This window comes from Astyanax mexicanus, chromosome 17, assembly GCF_023375975.1.
Source record: "Astyanax mexicanus isolate ESR-SI-001 chromosome 17, AstMex3_surface, whole genome shotgun sequence".
Lineage (NCBI taxonomy): Eukaryota > Metazoa > Chordata > Actinopteri > Characiformes > Acestrorhamphidae > Astyanax > Astyanax mexicanus.
Window position 1 is genome coordinate 33,131,460 of NC_064424.1, and position 21,340 is coordinate 33,152,799.

General features: G+C 38.4%; 1 protein-coding gene across 2 annotated transcripts; it reads right to left on the reverse strand.

The window, feature by feature from the left end:
* Window positions 1–290: 290 nt before the first annotated feature.
* On the reverse strand, window positions 291–12,281 carry klf4 (Kruppel-like factor 4). 2 transcript variants are annotated; one of them, XM_022676331.2, is made up of 5 exons: window positions 12,088–12,281; window positions 11,128–11,214; window positions 9,344–10,059; window positions 6,978–7,142; window positions 291–888 (listed from the first exon to the last, which is right to left on the reverse strand). In XM_022676331.2, exons 1-5 carry the CDS (start codon window positions 12,090–12,092, stop codon window positions 713–715), a joined length of 1,149 nt encoding a protein of 382 aa, XP_022532052.1. In that variant the 5' UTR covers window positions 12,093–12,281; the 3' UTR covers window positions 291–712. The 2 variants fall into 2 exon arrangements, with proteins under 2 accessions (XP_022532052.1, XP_007230681.2); XM_007230619.4 differs by having other exon boundaries at window positions 9,344–10,061; window positions 11,128–11,218; window positions 12,088–12,280.
* Window positions 12,282–21,340: the final 9,059 nt, after the last annotated feature.

Below are 21,340 nucleotides of genomic sequence, written 5' to 3' on the forward strand. Positions count from 1 at the left end.
AGCGTTATCCCCTGATTTTTAAAATAAAACAAATAAAAAAAAATAATAATAATAAAAAAAAGGTTCCCAAAAAACTTCCAGACTTGGTTTGTTCGGTCTTCGTCTTTGGTACCTTCATATAAAACACCTGGGTATACTGAGCACCATCCTGTAACAAGCTGTGGAACTGCTGTACCTGAAATGAAGGGCCTGAACTGAGAGATTCCGAGGAGCAGGGTTGACTCGGACAGTGTTGAGAGTTTATGAAGTGTTTTTTTCTTCTTCTTCTTCTTCTTCTGCAGCGAACGTAGCGTTCGAGTCAAAGGCCTCATTTTTATTTAGTTATTTATTTATTGATTGATTGATTGATTTTGTTCGGCTGAAACGCTTCTCGTATTGATCCCACAGATATCCCTGATATATTTATAGATTTCCAGTCTGATCGGGTTCCTCGGTAACTTCCAGTAACTCTCCCAGATCGGTCGGACGCAGGCGGGGTCGCTCCGCATCGTCATGTTGTGTTGGAAGACGGTAACGATGATGATGGCGACACACAAATAAATGACTTTAACAAGACAAAAGAGTCGCTTTGCCGTGGACGACACGGCTCGTCGTGGAGCTTTAGCTTCCTTTTGTTGACTTTCTCACGAAGGCAACGCGTGGTTTTGGGATAGAAACGTCCCGTATTGTCTCTGCCCCTCCTCCTCCTCCCGCTCCGGTTCCGGGGCGCGGGCTATAGGTGGCGCTTCATGTGCAGGGCGAGGTGGTCAGAGCGGGAGAAGGCCCGGTCACATTTCTGACACTGGAAGGGGCGATGTCCTGTGTGCTTCCTGTAGTGGCGCGTGAGCTCATCTGAGCGAGCGAACTTCCAACCACAGCCCTCCCAGTCACAGTGATACGGCTTCTCTCCTGCACACACACACACACACACACACACACACATTAACACAAAGGGTACGTTTTTTAGCCTGAGGTCACAGACTGCATTCAGATTACAGAGGTAAAGTGGTTCAGTTAGCATTTTGTTTGTGTCTAAAACTAAGACAGATTTCAGAACATCACAAGTGGCTAGGGGTGGGCGATATGGCTCTAAAATAATATCACGATATTTCAAGGTATTTTTGCGATTACGATAGGGGTGAAACGATTACTCGAGTAAATCGAGTAACTCGATTCACAAAATTGATCGATTAATTTTCTGTGCCTCGAGTAATCGTTTATTTAATTAATAAACTCAGCGCGCGGTATTTTCGCGACTTTTATTTTGACAACGCGCTCAGCGTTACGTCACCCTGCCCGGGAACAAGGAGACGGAGGTTTGAGCAGCGGCAAAAATGGAAGTGGCGAGAGAAAACAGCGATTTTAAAGGAATAAAAGCATTTTATGTTCGAACTGTGACCTGTACTCGGTGCAGTGCCAAAACAGCGCGTTTTAATGCTGCACCATCTGAGCCGAGGACACCCGAGACGCGAGGACGCCGAGAGAGCAGGTAAATATAACTTATAATAAATCAATGAGATTAACATTAATGTGAATTAATAACAAAACGACAGCGCTTTGGAGTGTGAATTAATAGAAGCACTGTCTATAATGTGTGGTTAGTTTATTAGAACAGAGTTCATACAGGCTTTATGTAAACAGTAAACACAGCGCTGTGGAGTTCAGAATATAAACAATAAAAATGTTAAAAGTTAGCTAAACTGAAGTTACTTTGGCTGGAAACTAAATGCTTGATTTCTTCATCTAAGAGTACATTTGGCCAGTGAGACAAAAAAGTATGAACACTGTTGTTCATATAAGGAAGTGTGTCTCTTATTTATTGGGTAAAATATTGATTACCACTAGTGTCTAATGTGCCCCAATGCGATAGGTGTCAATCTTAATAAATGCACGGCCATGAACTTATTATTAGAGTTATTAGTCTCAGTGATGTAATTAGACCCAAATAGTCCAACATATAAATAAAGAAAAAAGCAACATTTGTAATACTTGTGTGTCACAATTATTGCACAGGTCCTGATATATTTTGGAGAAGCGGCTTGGTGGTAAAAGAATGCAGCACACTGATCCAACACTGGCAGAACTGACAACGTCTCAGAAGCTAAGATGCACAACACAAAGACGATGTTTATGCCTTTTTTATTGATTTATACACTATATTTGTTATTTACAAGAAATCCAAATGTGAAAGTAATGTAATTAAATTTATTTTTTTTATTGTGGTATTTATTTATTTATTGTGTTTTATTTATTTGTATTTGCAATTTGGAAATGTATGTTGTGAATTAAAAAATATAACTTATCTAAAAAAGGAAACCAATTGGTCATTCATTATTGAGTAAAATTCCTTTTTAATTGCTCTTTAACAAAAAAAATGTTTTATCCGATTACTCGATTAATCGAATCGATTTTTCAGTAGAGTACCCGATTACAAAAAGAATCGATAGCTGCAGCCCTAGATTACGATATACTTGGCGATATAGGAAAACTAAAATATTTAATTAATTTCAGGAATATAGTATAATAGTATAACAGAATAATCATAATGTGGCAAAATAAATAATATAGCATAAAATAATATAATGCAGCAAAAAATATTGCAGAATATTTAGTGCATGCATATAAACTGCAAACTAAAACAAGTATACAATAAATACACCTAAAGCTTCACAGTAAATAATAGACTACTTTTAAGACAGAACAGCCCTATCCTATCCTAATCCTAATCCCTAATCCTATCACGATATGGATTTTTAATATCATGATATTTCTGTGTCACGATATATTGTATACGATATAATATTGCCCACCCCTACAAGTGACCAATTCAATTCAGTTACTGTCACAATTATACAAACATACATATTAAACCATCAATGTGAAATAATTCTGAATACAGAAAAAATAATCATAAACTGTAATATACAGTCATTTGTATCACATTTTTATAACAGCATTCAAAAAATATATAAAAACTAAAACCTAGCTTCACAGATGCATTTCACCATCAAGAACCTCTTAACATGGAGAGAGAAATTGTGTTCAGTGTGAACCTCCCTCAACCATCAAAGATTCATCTTTGTGCTAAAAAGCATTTGAAAACCCACTCCTGATCTTTCAGACCATATTTGAGTCATTTTAGCAACATGCATTCATTTTACTGCTTTAATGTGACACAAATCTCACTATTCCAAAGCAATAAATAATAAATAATTATTTACAAATAATTCAACATTTAGTTCAACAATAAAACACAAAATGAATAAGCTTTGAGACTGCCTAAATTGATATTAATAAAGATATTAATAGTAGTGATGCACCAAATGATTTTTGATTTTTGATCACAGGTTTTTATTCATTTTGCCACTTTTCTCAACACTGCATAATAAATTAAATAGCCTAAATGTGTTTTTGTCTGACATGTTTTTTTAGGAATGAATTGGTGGTAGAATTTCTATTATTATTATTATTATTATTATTATTATTATTATTATTATTATTATTATTATTTAAAAATAGATTTGATTAAAGCTGTGAAGTGAACAAATGGCTCAAATGTCAAAAGGGATTCACTGAATATTTGGCAACTAAATTTACCTGAAAATGCTTTTTTTTTGGCACATTTGGACAGACATTTCTAGTTGCTGAAATTTCTGTGCATCCTTAATTGATTAGTTACATTTCAATGTGATACAAATCTATAAAAAATGACACTTAATTCATTTTAGTATAATCTATATAATAATATATATTTTTGTGCTATATATTTTTGTCTATGTTCAGATTGTGAGCAACCTTACTTTCTTTCAATTATTTATTTGGTTCAAATTTTTGCATAATAAAAAATAATCTAATATAGAACTAGATCAGTGTGAACATGAAGCTTTTAAAATCAGACTGAAGTCTCTATACATATCCGATTATTGATGTAATAATAGGTTTCTGAGTTCCCAGTCATGAGTTCCCTTTATAAAAAAAATAAAGTGACTTAAAAAATGGAATTTACTGATATCTGTATATAATAAAACACCATTTCTTCTCCATTCCTGCTCTTGTAGGAGTAAAAACCAGACCATATTCAGTCCATTGTTACTGTTTGGCTTTTAACAAGAGATTTTTTTTAACATTACAGTAGTTTACTTTGATTAATCATCAAAATAATCAGACTAATATGCCAATAATTAAATAATTAACAGAATACTTAGTTGATTTCCAACAAAATCTGTAGATTATTAGATTACTTCCTAAAACAGTAAACTAATTACTTATAAATGATCAGTAGATTACTCAATTATTCACATATTCGTCCATAATAAAAACATGTTTTCTGATTCTGGTGTAACTCTTTGCTGTGTGTGAACATATAACTGTGGCTATAACCCAGTCATAACCTGAAACGGGGCCAGGCGGACACAATAACAACAACGCTGCAAAAAAGTGGCCCATCCAGTCCGTTAATGAATGGGAGAGTAAACTGATCGTGTGTGTGGTTTTTGTTTGAGGAGGGATCACTATCAACCTGCTGCTTAAACGCTAGATATTACCACCTGCCAACTGCTCTCTCTCTGTCTCTCTGTCTCTCTATCTCTTTACGAACTCTGCGGAGTCTGAGCTGTATGACCGTCACTGTTTTTGGAGGTATAAATGTCATTATTACAGTGCGCTTCCATATTTATCAAACGTCTCAGAGTAAGAGTTCTGATCTGGAATCCCCCATACTCATTAAATATTACTGAACACGATTACATGGACTTGATTCAGCAGACAGTAGATCAGTGTTGCTGATAAACATGAGCCCAGCCGGCTCCAGTATTCCTTTTCCTAAAACATCTGACAGTACAAAGCTTGTTGGATCAATTATCAAATAATCAGTAGATTTGTTGATTAATCGCCAAAAAACGGTATATTTTTAGTTTTAAAGACATCCAGTGGATTACTTAAATAATCAATAACTAGTTGATTACTTATTAAAAGCATCAGTCGATTATTTAACTAGTTGTAGAGCCAATCAGTAAATTACTTGATTCATTGCCAAAATAACCAGTAGATATTTTAACTTGTTGTAAAGCCAACCAGTGGATTACTCGATTCATTGCCAAAATAACCAGGAGACTACATAAGTAGATATAAAACAAACCATTACATTACTCAATTAATCACCTTAATAATTAGGAGATTTTTTAACTAGCTGTAAAGCCAACCAGTGGATTACTCGATTAATTGTGAAAATAACCAGTAGGCTTTTTACATAGTTGTAGACGCAACCAGCAGATTACTTGATTAATCACCAAAATAAACAGGAGATTATGTAACTATTTGTATGGCCAACCACTGGGTTACTCGATTAATCGACAATATAACCAGTAGATTATTTAACTAGTTGTAGAGCCAACCACTGGGTTACTCGATTAATCAACAATATAACCAGTAGATTATTTAACTAGTTGTAGAGCCAACCACTGGGTTACTCGATTAATCAACAATATAACCAGTAGATTATTTAACTAGTTGTAGAGCCAACCACTGGGTTACTCGATTAATCGACAATATAACCAGTAGATTATTTAACAAGTTGTGGAGCCAACGAGTGCATTACTCGACTAATCTGCAAAATAACCAGGAGATTATGTAACAAATTGTAAAGCCAACAAGTAAATTACTCAATCGACAAAATGACCAGTATATTATTTAACTAGTTGTAAAGCCAACCAGTGGTTTACTCGATTAATCGCCAAAATAACCAGTAGATTATTTAACTAGTTATAGAGCCAACCAGTGGATTACTTGATTAATCTGCAAAATAACCAGGACATTATTTGCCTAGTTGTAAAGCCATCCAGTGGGTTACTCGATTATTCGCGAAAATGAAAAGTAGATTATGTAACAAATTGTAAAGCCAAAAAGTAAATTACTCAATCTCCAAAATAACCAGCAGATTTTTTAACTAGTTGTACAGCCAACCAATAGATTCCTTGATTAATCAGTAGATTGTTCAAAATCAGTACGTTATTTAATTGTAGGTATAATCAGTAGATTTTTTATTAATCCTCAAAATAATCCCTAAAAACGGAATTACTGATATACTTATCTGTTTAAGACTTTTACTGAATAACTACTTTTCACTTTAATAACTATTACACCCTAAATAAACACACCAGTGGCCGGATGGTTCGAACTCCATTTATCAATGAAGAGAGAAAGAACGAAAGAGATTTATGAAATATCTGAGAATAAATGCTGGTTCATAATCTTTTGGCTAGTTTTAAAGTCAGTATAATGGATCAGAACCAACCGATGGAGAATCTGATCAGCTTTTATGAGCATAGAACTGCAGTCTGTCCTTCAGATCAGACCAGTGTTTATACTACACCTCAAACTGTTCACACAGCAGAACTAAGGTGATACAAATCTGCTTAAATATATATACTATCAAGTTAGACTGGAGTCATTTTAATTGTAGACGTTCTATACATATATGTCACATGATGTTCACACTGCAGAGCTCAGACTGCACAATCTTTTTTTTCACACAGATGATTAGTGATAGATTTTCACATCGGTCTGATCTATCTAATTAGATAAGTCATTTTTACAGCTTTTTGCGTGTTACACATGAAACTGTTCATGCAGCAGAGCTTTGGTGACACATACTTGATTTGATTTTGCCTAAATTTGACACAAATTAGATTTTTCCATGGTGAAAAGTCATTCACACTGAAGTGGCAAAATTTTTTGTATTTTCAAATGTGACTTTTTTCCCTTAAGCTTTATGAACACTGACATTTCTTCAATATCCATGAAGTGCGTATTCTTAGATTCTTTGTGATCGATATGATTGTGATTGTTACTCATTACACTGTGAATCAGGTGTGTATCATCACAGGAGCAAGATATTTTGAAGAGTGTTTTTTGCGTAGTATGTATGCTGAATATTATGGGTTGCCAGATCTAAACAGTCTAAGCACAGTCTGGGGTCAGGGTGGCAGCGGGTCACTGACCTGTGTGTGTTCGGTGATGAGCCTTTAGGTGGGAGCTCTTTGTGTACGTTTTCCCACAGCCCACGTAGTCGCACGTGTGCGTGGCTATCCGCTTCCTTGGCCACGAGCGCCGGCCCCGCTTAGGCTTCGGCTCCTCCGGGAGACACTCGGCCGGGGGCATCATCTCTGCGGGACGAGAGGGGGGGTCAGTTCCCAAAAATGTGTCACATTTTTAAAGAAAATATGGCAAATATATTATTGTTATGATATGAGCCCTTTAAACCAATAATTTCCAACGTCTACACTTCTACATTTAAATGCAGTTTATTTGTCTTTTATTAGAATGTGATTTTCTTTGGATCTAAATAAACAGACTGAATATATTAAGCTATGTTTTTATACATTCTTGTCAATCTTATGTAAAAACAAATCCTTAAAGTCAGGTAAATCTGTTATTTGTTAATGTATTTAATTAATTAATAGTAATTAATATCAAGCACACGTTGACATTTCTATTCTGACTTTTAGTTTGTTTGTTTCAGTGTCAAAAATTTCAAATTAGCCACAGTTTCTTAATTTGGATCAGTAAGTCTGAGATAATTTAATTAATAAAAAAATAATAATAAAGTTGGCTGGATAGAAATCTGTGTGGATTTTCTAAAACTAAAATTTGGTCCAATACAGAATGAAATTGGGTCACAGAATATATGGCAAATATATTACTGTTATGATATGAGCCCTTTAAACCAATTCATTTTCAATATCTACACTCTTACTAAACAAAAGTAGTTCTATATCCAGCTGCACACATTCAGCTCTTTGGCATTAAATAATAGTTGAGCTATATTTGAGTGCTGTACATGCTGTACCATTATTTTACAATCGGTTCTATTTAAAGGCTTTATATAAAAGCCCTTTAAACCTTTCCACCAATATTAAAAACACTTTAACCAAGGAAAGAACCATTTAATCACTGGGTTCTATAGAACCACAGCTTTTACTACAGAACAGAACCTGTTCTTTTAGGAGTGTAAATGTAGCGTGATTTACCTGTTCTGACTGGTTTTGGATGGAAATCTGACAGTATTCATTAGTTTCTTTCACATACACAAACCTGGAGTTTAATTATTTTTTTGTTAAACATCAGCACTACATGTATGTTCTAAGTTCTCCATACTGATTGGTCAGATTTATATTATAAGCAGTATTCGTTTTCTTTTTTTACATGTTTTAAACACTATTACTGGAGTGGGGTTCTAAAAGCTATGCCCTTTAGTCATTATATTTAAATCTTGCTGATTTTAATGCTCCTATTGGTGTTTAAAACAGTAAAGTTATGAATAGATGTAGTGCACTGATGTACAGTACAGGTCATGCTGATGTTTAGCAGGTATTTTTATGTTGACTTTATACCAGTTTCTGCACTCAATTTATCATATATCTGTACATACAGCCATAACAAAACATATTACAATTTATATTAACCTCCTAATGATTTCATCACAAGTACATCACAATCCAGTATGAATTATTCTGTAATTACTGCGAACTATTCAGTATTAACTAGAAATTATTAAATATTTTCAGCATGAATTCACATTTGTCTTTACAATAAATTATTCAGTATCCAATGTGAATGATTCATGATCAACTATGAACTATTCAGTACCCACTATGAATTCTTCAGTATATACTCTGAATGATTCAGTACCCACTATTAATTGTCTAGTATATACTCTGAATTAGTCAGTATCCATTATTTATTATTTAGCAACTACTATAGACTATTCTGTAACTACTATAAATGATTTCGAATCTACTATAAATTATTTAGTATTTACTATAAATTACTTAAGATTCCAGTATGGATGATTCAGTATCCACTATTAATTATTTAGTTACTACTATGAGCCAACTTGTCAGTAACTACTATTAATTGTTCAGTAACTACTATACATTATTCAGTATACACTATTAATTTTTCAGTTTCTACTAGGAATTATTTAGTATTCACTATTCATGATTCAGTATCTACTGTGAATAATTATTATGTACTCTTAATTATTAAGTATCCACTACAAACCTTATAGTATTCACTATGAATAATCTGTATTTCCTATTAATAATTTGGTTCTTACTATAAAGCAGGTAGCACAATCTTGCTGGGGTGGAAACCTCAGGCACCTTTATATAGGGAACATAACTGTATTTTTGCAATTCTGTATTTTAACTGCAGTTTTTCATTTGTATTGCTCCTCTAATTCTTTCTCTAATTCTGGGCTTTTATTTTATTGTTCTGTTTGAGTGGTTTGGTTCTGGAGAGGTATATATATTGGTTTTAACTCGACAGCTCTTTACAGGTTTAAAAACACTCTGATTGGACTGACCTTGGTACTGCATGGAGGGTGGAGGGGGCTGAGGATGGAAGGCAGAGTAACTCTGGGTGGGGAGGAACCCCAGCGGGTGTCCCAGTGTCTGAGAGGGGGCGTGGTGCTCGTCCGGACTGGAGAGCGAGGAGGAAGAGGAAGGCGGGCCGTGCCCAAAGCTGCAAGGGTCCATTGGCCGGCCCACAGCGCACTTGCTGGGGCACTCCTGCTTTATCCTGTGGCACGCGAACAACACGGAAGGGTCCGAGGAGGAGGCGCCAGCTTTGCTCACTGTCGCCCCCTGGCTGTAGTCCATATGCATGGTGGTCTTGACCACAAACTTGCCTTGGAGGCTGGTGGGCGGCTGCAGGTAAGCCGGGTCCAGCTCGGGCCGCATGAGCTCGGCCACGAAACCACCAGATGGGGACACGTCGTTTAGGTCCGGGATGGGGTACAGCGCCTCCCCCTGATAGGGTGGGTAGGAGCCGGGGGAGGTGGGCTGAGCACGGCTGATCATGCTCACGTCCTCGTCCTGCTGGTTCTGAGGGGTGTGGCTCTGTTGTTGTTGTTGCTGTTGCTGCTGCTGCTGCTGTTGTTGGAGCATGCTGTTGGATAGAATGAAGTCGTAATCCAGCAGGTCTAGCTCCTCCGGCTCTTTCTTGGTCATGACGGGCAGCAGGTCAGAGGTGCTGAGCTGGAGGCACGGGTGCTTCAGATGGGACATCTCGTCCTTCCATCTCTTAGTCCAAAATGAGAGAGAGAGAAAAAGAGAGAGAGAGACAGAGAGAGAGATTACCAACCTACGCAATCTATTATTTTATTATAATTTTTTTAAATTATTTTACTTCTAATTTTTCCCATTTGTTCCCCAATTTACATAATCATTTACCCAACCCACTCATTAGGACTACCCCTATCACTAGTAATGCCCCAACACACCAGGAGGGTGAAGACTAGCACATGTCTCCTCTGCTTCTTTTTGAGCTACTGCTGATGCAGCATTGCAAAGTAGGACAGCGGCACGGTTCCTATACATCAGCTCACAGACGCCTTGTGCTGATCGACATCACCCTAGGAGTGATGTAGGGAAAGAGCGCCATCTACAGTACCCCGAGGGACCAGGGCCACTTGCGCTCCCTCTGAGCGCCGGCAGCTTGATGGCAAAGCTGCATGAGCGTGGGTTTGAACCTGCGACCTCCCGCTCATATTGGCCACTAAATAATGTTTAGTAGACACTTAATACTTTGTAGTGGATACTGAATAATTCCTGGTAGATACTGAATAAATCACAGTGGATACTGAATAAATCATAGAAGCTCCTGAATAAGTTACAGCGAATACTGATAAATCATAGTAGATACTGATTAAGTCACAGTGAATACTGAATCATTTATAGTGGATACTAAATAATTCATAGTGGATACTGAATAATTCATAGTAGATTCTAAACCATTCATAATAGATACTTAATAATTTGCAGTGGATGCTGAATAACTGATGGTGCGTATCATATTGAATGGCTCTTACTGAATAAATTGGTTATGAATGGTACTTACTGAATAGTTCATGGTGGATCCTGAATAATTCATACCGGCTCTTCAGATTAATAAGTGAGTAATGAGGCAAGAGTAAAGGTCGAGAGGTGTAAAGGTGAAAGCTGTGACTCAGCAGGTGAAAGTGTCGGTCAGTCCGGAGTGCTGTTATGTCTTGTATGACATGACGTCACTGCTCTGCCTTCGGTCATTCCTCACAGCCTGAATGTGGATTCACTATGTGTGTGTGTGTGTGTGTGTGTGTGTACTCACTGTGTGTGCACTGCCGCCACTGCTGAAGGTGGATATGGAGGGCAGGGGCGCACCGCCCACAGCCACTCGCTCGACATCACTTGGGGGCTGCCTGCAGAGAGAGAGAGAGAGAGAGGGAGAGGGAGACAGAGAGACAGACGTATAAAGAGATAGATAGAGAGAGATACAGACAGACATAAAGAGAGAGTGAGGGGTGCAGTGTTTAATATTACAACTTCAAGAGTTTTTTTTCACAAAATCAGCACTCTATACTGTCCCAACAGCACTGAGAGAAAGAGGGAGTGAGGGAGAGAATGGGAAGAAAAAGGGTGAATAAAAAAGGAGGGAGAAAGTGCATAGTAAACCTCAAATGTATGAAGAGAAAATTAGGAAAGAGAATGAGAGAAATGTGTGATATAGCAAAAAAGATGATGGATAGAGTGAAGAAAGGAGAATGGATACAGAGAGAATGAAGGAAAATAGACAGAGAGAACGAAAGAGAGAATTAAGAGTGAGGGAAAGGCAATGAAGAGAAACAGAGAGCTAGAAAGAAAGTAGGAAAAAGAGAGACAGGTAGAGAGAGTAAGAGAGAATGAATGGAAGTAGAAAAAGGGAAGGTTAGCAAAAGGAAAGAAAGAGTATAAAAAGAGAGCGAGATATAGAGAGAGTATAGAGAGAAAAAGCTATAGAAAGAGTATGTATGTAGTTTATAGAGATTATAGAGCAAGAGAGACATAGAGAGCATGCATGTATTTACAAAGAGAGATAAAGGGAGTATATATATATATATATATATATATATATATATATATATATATATATATATATATATAGAGAGAGAGAGAGAGAGAGAGAGAGAGAGAGAGAGACAGAGAGAGACAGTATAAAGAGAAAAAGAGATGCTACTAACATGCATATATAAAGATTAGTAAATATATTAATATATTTATATATGTAATATGTATTTAGGTGAGGACTCACCTCATCGCGCGCGGATCAGTTTATAAATCCCATAAACACACTCTCTCTCTGTGAGTGTGAGAGTGGTGTGTGTGCGTGTGTGTTAAGTCCTGGTGCGCGCGCGGAGCTCTCTCTACGCGGGCCGCTCCATGGCTCTGTGTGCGTGTGTGTGTCTCTCGCGCTGCCGCTCGCGCTGAATGCGCCGGGCTTCCCTTCCGCCTCTTAAACCCCGGACACGCCCCCGTCTCCCGGCAACCGCCAAAAAACACGGCGCGCGCGAGAGAGCGTGTGCGTGTGTGACGACAACAGAGAGAAAAAAAGTTGGCAGCCGGCCAGCGAAAGAGCCTCTGCCTGTGTTTATACATATACACACACACAGCTAGCAACAAGACTGCCCCACACACACACTGTCTCTCTCTCTCTCACACACACACACTCTCTTTCTCTCTCTCTCACACACACACACACACTCTCTCTCTCTCTCTCTCTCTCTCACACACACGCACACACACACTCTCTCTCTCTCTCTCTCTCTCTCTCACACACACGCACACACACACACACTCATGGTAAAGTAATACTTGTGGGGTGTATGATTATTACATATAAATACTTACACACCTAGGGGTATATTATAATTATATATAAAACGCCTCAATAAGTTTAGAATTTTTAATTAGCTAGAACTGAACGAATCTCTATATCTTTTTCATTCAATGTTTTTGTTTTTTATTTATTTATCCCCCTCCCCCCCCCCCCCCCCTACATTGTAAATGAATACTGAAGTCATCCAGACTATAAAGGAAAACACGAGGAATCATGTAGAGACTTAAAAGTGTTAAACAAACCAAAATACTTTCAGTTTCTGAGGCTGGAAACTCTGATAAACATTTCTTGTGTGACAGCGGTAACTCTTGTACTCCCTTTCCTGTGGCAGTCCTGATGAGTGCCAGTTTCATCATAATTTTCGATGGTCTTTGAAATTTTTCTAATCGACTGACTTTTATTTCTAAAAGTATTTTTTTTCTTAACTTAGTTAAGTGGTTCTTGCCATAATATGGATTAGGACTCTTGACAAGTTCAGCACAGCACAGCTGTTAACTAAAAGCCATTCCTGGTGAATGTACCTCATAAAGCTCACTAAAGCTGTCATCTAAGCAAGAGGTGCTACTTTTTTTAAGAATATAAAATATAAAACGTTTTCTGGTTTGTTTAACAGTTCACTGAATAATTCCATACATTTTTGTTTATAGTCTGCATGACTTTAGTATTAATCAACAATGCAGAAAATGTTTAAATAATGAAAATACACTGTGTAAGGTAATGTAAGGTGTGTCCAAACTTTTGACTGCTACTACTATGTTAGTGGTTACCATCTTAAAGTTAAAATATACGTTTTTTTGGCTCTTGGACACTATTGAGAGCCTTTAACCTTAAGGATTTTAAGCATTACTGATAAGGCCAAACAGAACAAATCGTTTACATATCTGTCTGAAACAGAACTTTTTGTGGTTAAATATATAGAAATATATAGAATACATATCTGTGGTACCATTGTATATTACATATACAGCCTACTATTATTACACCCTCATAAATATTTCCGTGTTTGTGTTTGTGTGTGTGTGTGCTGTTTGCAGGGTGAAAGTGACTCCCTCACACATGGCTGGCTGCCAGGGCTGTGAGGTGTGTACGGTGTGTAAAAGGCTGTGATGAACAGAACAATAGTCGTAAGGTTGGAGAGTCTGCGTGCGGTAAAAAAAAAAAAAGGAAGTTACACCTGTCGCTCCATTCATTCCTTCATTCATCCGCTAACTACATTCATTCATAACCACCTCACCGGCGACCTATTCACCCCGGCACTGCCTTAACTGAGACGACCCGCCCAGACAGCATCCAGCTACAGGTCATCTGAGGTGACTCTGTTATCATTTTGTCTGCAGTCCTGCTGGAGGGTCTGTACGTTACACCCCCGCCCCCCCCCCTCCCCCGCGTACTCATATTGCTGTTATTCTGCCAAGACGTGGATGGTGTCTGATAATTGCTTCTTTAGTTTAACATTGAAACTATGACCCTATTATAACTAGAACAATTAATGGAAGTGTAGAGTGTATCACAAAAGTTAGTACTCTTCTCACATTTCTGCAGATATTTAAGTATATCTTTTCATGGGACAACACTGACAAATTGACACTTTAACACAATTTCCCTCAAAATAACTCAATATACAGCCATTAATGTCTAAACCACCAGCAACAAAAGAGAGTACACCCCTTAAAGACTACACCCCTAAATGTCTATATTGAGCACTGCTTGTCATTTTCCCTCCAAAATGTCATGTGACTCGTTAATGTTGCTAGGGAGCATGTGTGTTAAATTTTGTAGTAACATTCTCACACTCTTACATACTGGTCACTGAAAGCTCCAACATGGCACCTCATGGCAAAGAACTCTCTGAGGATCTTAAAAGACTTAAAATTCTTGCCCAACATGAAGATGGCCAAGGCTACAAGGAAATCCTAACTGTTGTAAGAAGGTCCCAACTTTTTTTTTTAAATTGTGTGGCAGGCTTGAAATGCTGGAATAGATAATTATTAACACACAAAATGAAGCTGACCAGGCAAAAGATGAAATATATTGGGTTCATCTTGTTAAACACTCTCTGAAATAGATTTTATTCTGTTTTCATTTTGTATCGATAACTGCTATATTTGGCAACATCCAAGACACTGGAAGGGCTGCAAGTTGCTTGTCTGCCAGACACCACTGGTCATGATCATTACTGCTTAATGTGCTGTCCACTGTGATCATGTGAGCATGCGTTCTGTGATGTATTCCTGGTACACATGTGACACTGTGGATTAAGGAATGTTTAATACCTGAACAACTTCATCCATCTGTTACCTACTATCAGTTCTTGCTCCAACTCCCATAACTCACATCAGCTTGCCATGAGCATGCTGGCCAGTTTTCCAATGACCTCACAAGATAATACCTCACAAGTTATACAGATGTGTACATCACAGTCATGCAAAATAGAATTTGTACAGTTCATTGGAAGGTAACACTGAAAGAAACATTCTTAAAGGACCATTAAGGATTATACAGCTCTGGAAAAAAATAAGAGACTACTTAAAATGATGTAAAATGAGTTTCTTTGATTTTACCAAATTGAAAACCTCTGGAATATAATCAAGAGGAAGATGGATGATCACAAGCCAACAAACCAAGCTGAACTGCTTGAAGTTTTGCACCAAGAATGGCATCAAGTTATCCAAAAGCAGTGTGTAAGAATTGTGGAGGAGAACATGATGCCAAGATGCATGAAAACTGTGATTAAATATTGCTTTCTGAACTCATATAACTTTATGAATATCAACTTGTTTTCTTTGCATAATTTGAGGTCTGAAAGCTCTGCATCTCTCTTGTTATTTCAGCCATTTCTCATTTTCTGCAAATAAATGCTCTAAATGACAATATTTGTATTTGGAAATTGGGAGAAATGTTATCTGTAGTTTATAGAATAAAACAAGAATGTTCATTTTACTCAAATATGTGCCTATAAATAGAAAAATCAGAGAAAGTGATTTAAAAACTGAAGTGGTCTCTTAATATTTTTTCAGAGCTGTATATATTTTCTGTAATAATATCATCAGGATGTATCAGTATGTTCTTTTTTGAACTCTGTGGTATGTCACGATTATATGTGTGGCTGCCATTTCTCTAGTCCAATTTCCACACCCCGGGTTGCCAAGTATAGAATACAACAGCATCCTAACAGTGTGCAACAGCCATGGAAAGGGACAAACAGGCTATTTTTTCTCCTAAACAGGTCACTGAGCTTTAGCTTGTTGCTAGACTGCAAGATTTACATGCCAAAAAGTGATCTTTTTGGCATGAAGGTCAAAAAGCGGCTATACAAGGTTTTCATTCCAGCAAACGTATGGAAATATCTATATAAAAGACAACTAGTCGACTAGACTTAAAGACGTTTCTGCTAATTGAATTTGATTTATGTGGTTTTAGAGACTGCGCTCTGTGGCGTCTCAATTTAGCTGAGTCTGTTCGCATCGATACGAAGAGCCAGATTACGACAGCCGAACGCAGCCAGTCCAGATTAAATATTTACAGTTATCATCGTGGAACGCTCCTGAGGCATCTGCTTCCTTCCTCCTGGCGCATCCCGCGGCCCTAACGCTCTCTATCAGGAATCCGCGGGTAATAATTACCAGAGCTTCTGCTCGTTAACATCCATCTGATATCATGCGGGAGGAATTCTACCAACACTGATGAAGATAATGAAGAGTTCCTGAGTTTTTTTCTGAGCTGCAGAATGTAGTGAATGAAGAACAGAGGCACACAGACACGCAAGACCAGCAAATCATACGTCAATGTCCACTGAACTGTCGTCCCAGATTAGATCTAGATCTGTCCACAAAAAAAAATTAAATCAAGTGTCTGTGCGAGAGTGATGAAAGTATGGGAAATATTATGTATTTCCTTTTCCTTTTATTGATTTTCGTTACTAAAGAAAGTTATATACAGTGCACTGCAAAACTTTTTCAACTTTTGCCACATTTCAGGCTTCAAACATAAAGATATGAAATTTTATTTTTTTGTAAAGAATCAACAACAAGTGGGACACAATCGCAAGGTGGAACGAAATTTATTAGATATTTTAAACTTTTTTTTGTGGGGCGTGCAATATTATCCAGCCCCCTTGCATTAATACTTTGTAGGGCTACCTTTTGCTGTGATTACAGCTGCAAGTCGCTTGTGGTATGTCTCTATCAGTTTTGCATATCGAGAGACTGAAATTTTTGCCCATTCTTCCTTGCAAAACAGCAGTTTTCAGCTCTTTCCACAGATTCTCCATTGGATTCAGGTCTGGAAGTTGACTTGGCCATTCTAACACCTGGATACGTTTATTTGTAGATTTTGCTTTATGTTTTGGATCATTGTCTTGTTGGAAGATAAATCTCCATCCCAGTCTCAGGTCTTTTGCAGACTTCAACAGATTTTATTCCAGAATGGTCCTGTATTTGGCTCCATCCATCTTCCCATCAATTTTAACCATCTTACCTGTGCTTGCTGAAGAAAAGCAGGCCAAATCCATGATGCTGCCACCACCATGTTTGACAGTGAGGATGGTGTGTTCAGGGGGATGAGCTGTGTTGCTTTTACGCCAAACATAATGTTTTGCATTGTGGCAAAAAAGTTTGGTTTTGGTTTCATCTGACTGGAGCACCTTCTTCCAAATGTTTGGTGAGTCTCCCAGGTGGCTTGTGGCAAACTTTAAATGAGAATTTTTTGATGGATATCTTTGAGAAATGGTTTTCTTCTTGCCACTCTTCCATAAAGACCAGATTTGTGCAGTGTACGACTGATTGTTGTCCTATGGACAGAGTCTCCCATCCCAGCTGTAGATCTCTGCAGTTCATCCAGAGTGATCATGGGCCTCTTGGCTGCATCTCTGATCAGTTTTCTCCTTGTTTGAGCTGAAAGTTTAGAGAGACGGCCGGGTCTTGGTAAATTTACAGGGGTCTGATACTCTGTCCATTTTGTTATAATCGCTTGCACAGTGCTCCTTGAGATGTTTAAAGCTTGGGAAATCTTTTTGTATCCAAATCCGGCTTTAAACTTCTCCACAACAGTATCTTGGAGCTGCCTGGTATGTTCCTTGGTCTTCATGATGAAAAGTTCTGTGTCGACGTCAACCAGTGACTTCATGGCCTCATCCACCTCGGCTAAAGGCCGCCTACAGCTGGGCTGGAGCAGAACTGACACTGTCTGTTTAGCTAAAGAGGAGCTTACAGCTTCTGTTTACAGCAGCTAGTTAGCATTAGCAATCTTGTGTAAGTAACTGTAGGTTTAAATCGGATCTCCGGTTGATTCCACGTTTTACTGAGACCTTAAATATACGCTAGGGAAGTACGGTTTGACAAGGCAACACAACTCGACAGAAAACAGGTCAAAGGGGGCGCCGCTCATGTCACATTTTTTTCCCCATTTTCTCCCAAGTTTAAGGGTTAAATTTACCTAACACTCAGTGCTCTATCTTTATAACTAAGGCTGTATCTCTGAAAACTTGTGTCCTTTCAGTTTTAGAGCTGTAAAATTGACTGTGAGGGTAGGCAGGTGTTCTCTGCTGCAGTGCTGTTAGCCAATCAGAGGCGATATGTTTGCATGTATGAATATTTATGAGCAAGAGCCAAAATCCTGTCTTTCTTCAGAGACCACTAATCTAGTGATCTAAAGCAGGGCTAAATAGAAACACCAGACCAATTTATTTAACAAAAAATGGCTCAGATTGCATTCATTCATATTAGAGACCACAACTAGACTGTTTAAAATGAATGAAAAAAAACCCTGATGGAATGAGACCTTTAAGAAGAGACTGGTTTTAATTTAACAAACGTCTTTTAAGTGAATTAAATACGTTTGCAAATCTAATGGTGAAAGATGACTGAACTATGTATTTACAGTATCTACAGCTCTGTGAAAATACAGGCCTTTAAACCCTTTAAACTCCCTTTTCTGGACATTATGGTCAGCACATTTAGCACATTACAAACATACAGTATACTCCCTCTGGTCACTTTATCAGAAACCCCTCCACCTTTCTTCCGTACAGTTAGAGACTATAGCCCGTCTGTAGCCTACAGTTTGTGTTGCTAAGTCGTAAAGTGTTTCTGTTAAAGTGTCCAGCCAGTGTGTGAAAGCACATGTTGTAGGGTGTTTCTAATAAAGTGTCCAGTAAGTATATATATACTGCCTGTGATGTGGGGTTGTTTTTGAAGAGGGCTGAGCTGTGTTTGCAGAGGTATCAACCCAATATAAACTCATTTCTGTATCAGAGAGCGGTGGAGTTTTCTCTGCGTATATGTGTGTGTGCATATATGTGTGTGTGTGTGTGTTTGTGTGTGTGTGTGAAGAGCAAACATGGCTTTGTGACGATCCTGTTGCATCAGGATCTTGTCTGTTTGACTCGGTCAACATAAAGTCTTTCCTTTACCTGCTGAATATTCTTAAATGTTCAAATACTTGAATACACACTTACACTCACACACACACACACACACACAGAGGAGAGCCACTGTGGTACGCTGCTGCAATTTGAAATTATAATTAGGATTGTTTGGACAGTGATGTAGGTGATGTAAGTTTACTCAGTGATTCCTGTAATCTTCTTTGCCGTTGCTGTGGACAGAGTGTTTTCCGCTCCATTAAACTTACAAGGGTCAAAACTGCAGCTACCAACAGGTAGTAGAAGCTAATTACCCTCTGATAAGTTGTGATGCTAATGTAGCTAATTATCAATAAAAGCTAATGCCTCAACAACTTGCACCAAAAAAGTCATGTTATTAATGCCAGACATAAGCAATTGTCTTGAAATCATTTTGCCGCTCAGAGGTGAGTATTATCAGCCTGTAGCCTGCTGCTATCCCCGGATAGCACTGCTGGAGCAGAATAAGCATTAGCCGCTAACAGCGCTAAGCATTTGCTCCTTTGGCGTTCAGAGGAGAGTATTATCAGCCTTTAGTCTGCATGTTTACCCTGTTAAAACAAGCTACGTGGGACAAACCACTAACTAATATTGCACTGGCTTACACAGCGGCGAGACCTGCTGAATTAGAAGGAAAGCATGGCAACACCCCTGTTACTTACTAGTGTCACACAATGCACCTTATAATCCGGTGAACCTTATTTATGAAAATAGACCTGAAAATAGAAGTTTATTAATAGTACACCTTATAATTCGATGCACATTATAGTGCGAAAAATACAGTAAGCCCACAAAGAGTTTGGGCTTATTATGAAGAGTGTTAGTTAAGCAGCACAGCTAGCAGCTAGTATACATAAGATTAGCTATAGCGCGAAAAAATGATTCCTAATGATTTCCTCAACATCTCTTACAGTCATTTCTCCATCATGAGTTATACAGGCAGGGATAGTGCCTTTAATATGAGCTGTAGAAAGAAAGAGGTGGAGTGTAAATTCAGCCTAAAGAGAGACCAGTCATGATGTACACTCACCAGCCACTTTATTAGGTGCACCTATCCAACTGCTCAGTAACGCAAATGTCGAATCAGCCAATCACATGGCAGCAACTCAATACATTTAGGCATGTAGACATGGCCAAGACGATCTGCTGCACTTCAAACCGAGCATTAGAATGGGGAAAAAAGGTGATTTAAGTGACTTTGAACGTGGCACAGTTGTTGGTGCCAGACATGCTGGTCTGAGTATTTCAGAAACTGCTGATCTACTGGGATTTTCACACAAAACCATCTCTAGGCTTTACAGAGAATGATCTTGTTGATGCCAGAGGTCAGAGGAGAACGGCCAGACCGGTTCAAGCTGATAGAAAGGCAACAGTAACTCAAATGACCACTCGTTACAACTGAGGTCTGCAGAAGAGCATCTCTGAACATCAGCACAACACGTCCAACCTTGAGTTGGATAATAAGCTACAGCAGCAGAAGCTCACACTGGGTACCACTCCAGTCAGATAAGAACCTGAGAAAACTGAGGCTACAATTCACACAGGATCACCAAAACTGGACAACTGGAGATTGGAAAAACGTTACCTGGTCTGATGAGTCTCGTTTTCTGCTGCAACATTCCTGCCAACATTCCTGCCTTGTATCAACGGTTCAGGCTGGTGGTGGTGGTGCTGAAATGGTGTGAGGGATGTTTTCCTGGCACACTTTGAGCCCATTAGTACCAACTGAGCATCGTGTCTCAAACGCCACAGCCTACCTGAGTGTTGTTGCTGACCATGTCCATCCCTTTATGACCACAGTGTACCATCTTCTGATGCTACTTCCAGCAGGATAATGTGGCATGTCGTGAAGACCAATCATCTCAGACTGGTTTCTTGAGCACGACAATGAGTTCACTGTACTGGAATGGCCTCCACAGTCACCAGATCTCAATCCAATAGTGCATCTTAGGCATGTGTCGGAACGGGAGATTCGCATCATGGATGTGCAGCCGACAAATCTGCAGAAACTGTGTGATGCTACCATACTAATATCCTCTTTGTGGAATGTTTAAAGTACCTTGTTGAATCTATGCTACGAAGGATTACGGCAGTTCTGATGATGGCAGCCTTCCACCTCCTGCATTTGTTTGGTGCTTCAGTTGTGTACAACCCCAGATACTAATGTCAAACACAATGCAAGCACTTAACAGCATTAAAATGGCAGAGAACATTTGATAAAAAGGCTGCAACTGTATAATGTAATTCTTGTCAAAACAGATGGTAGGA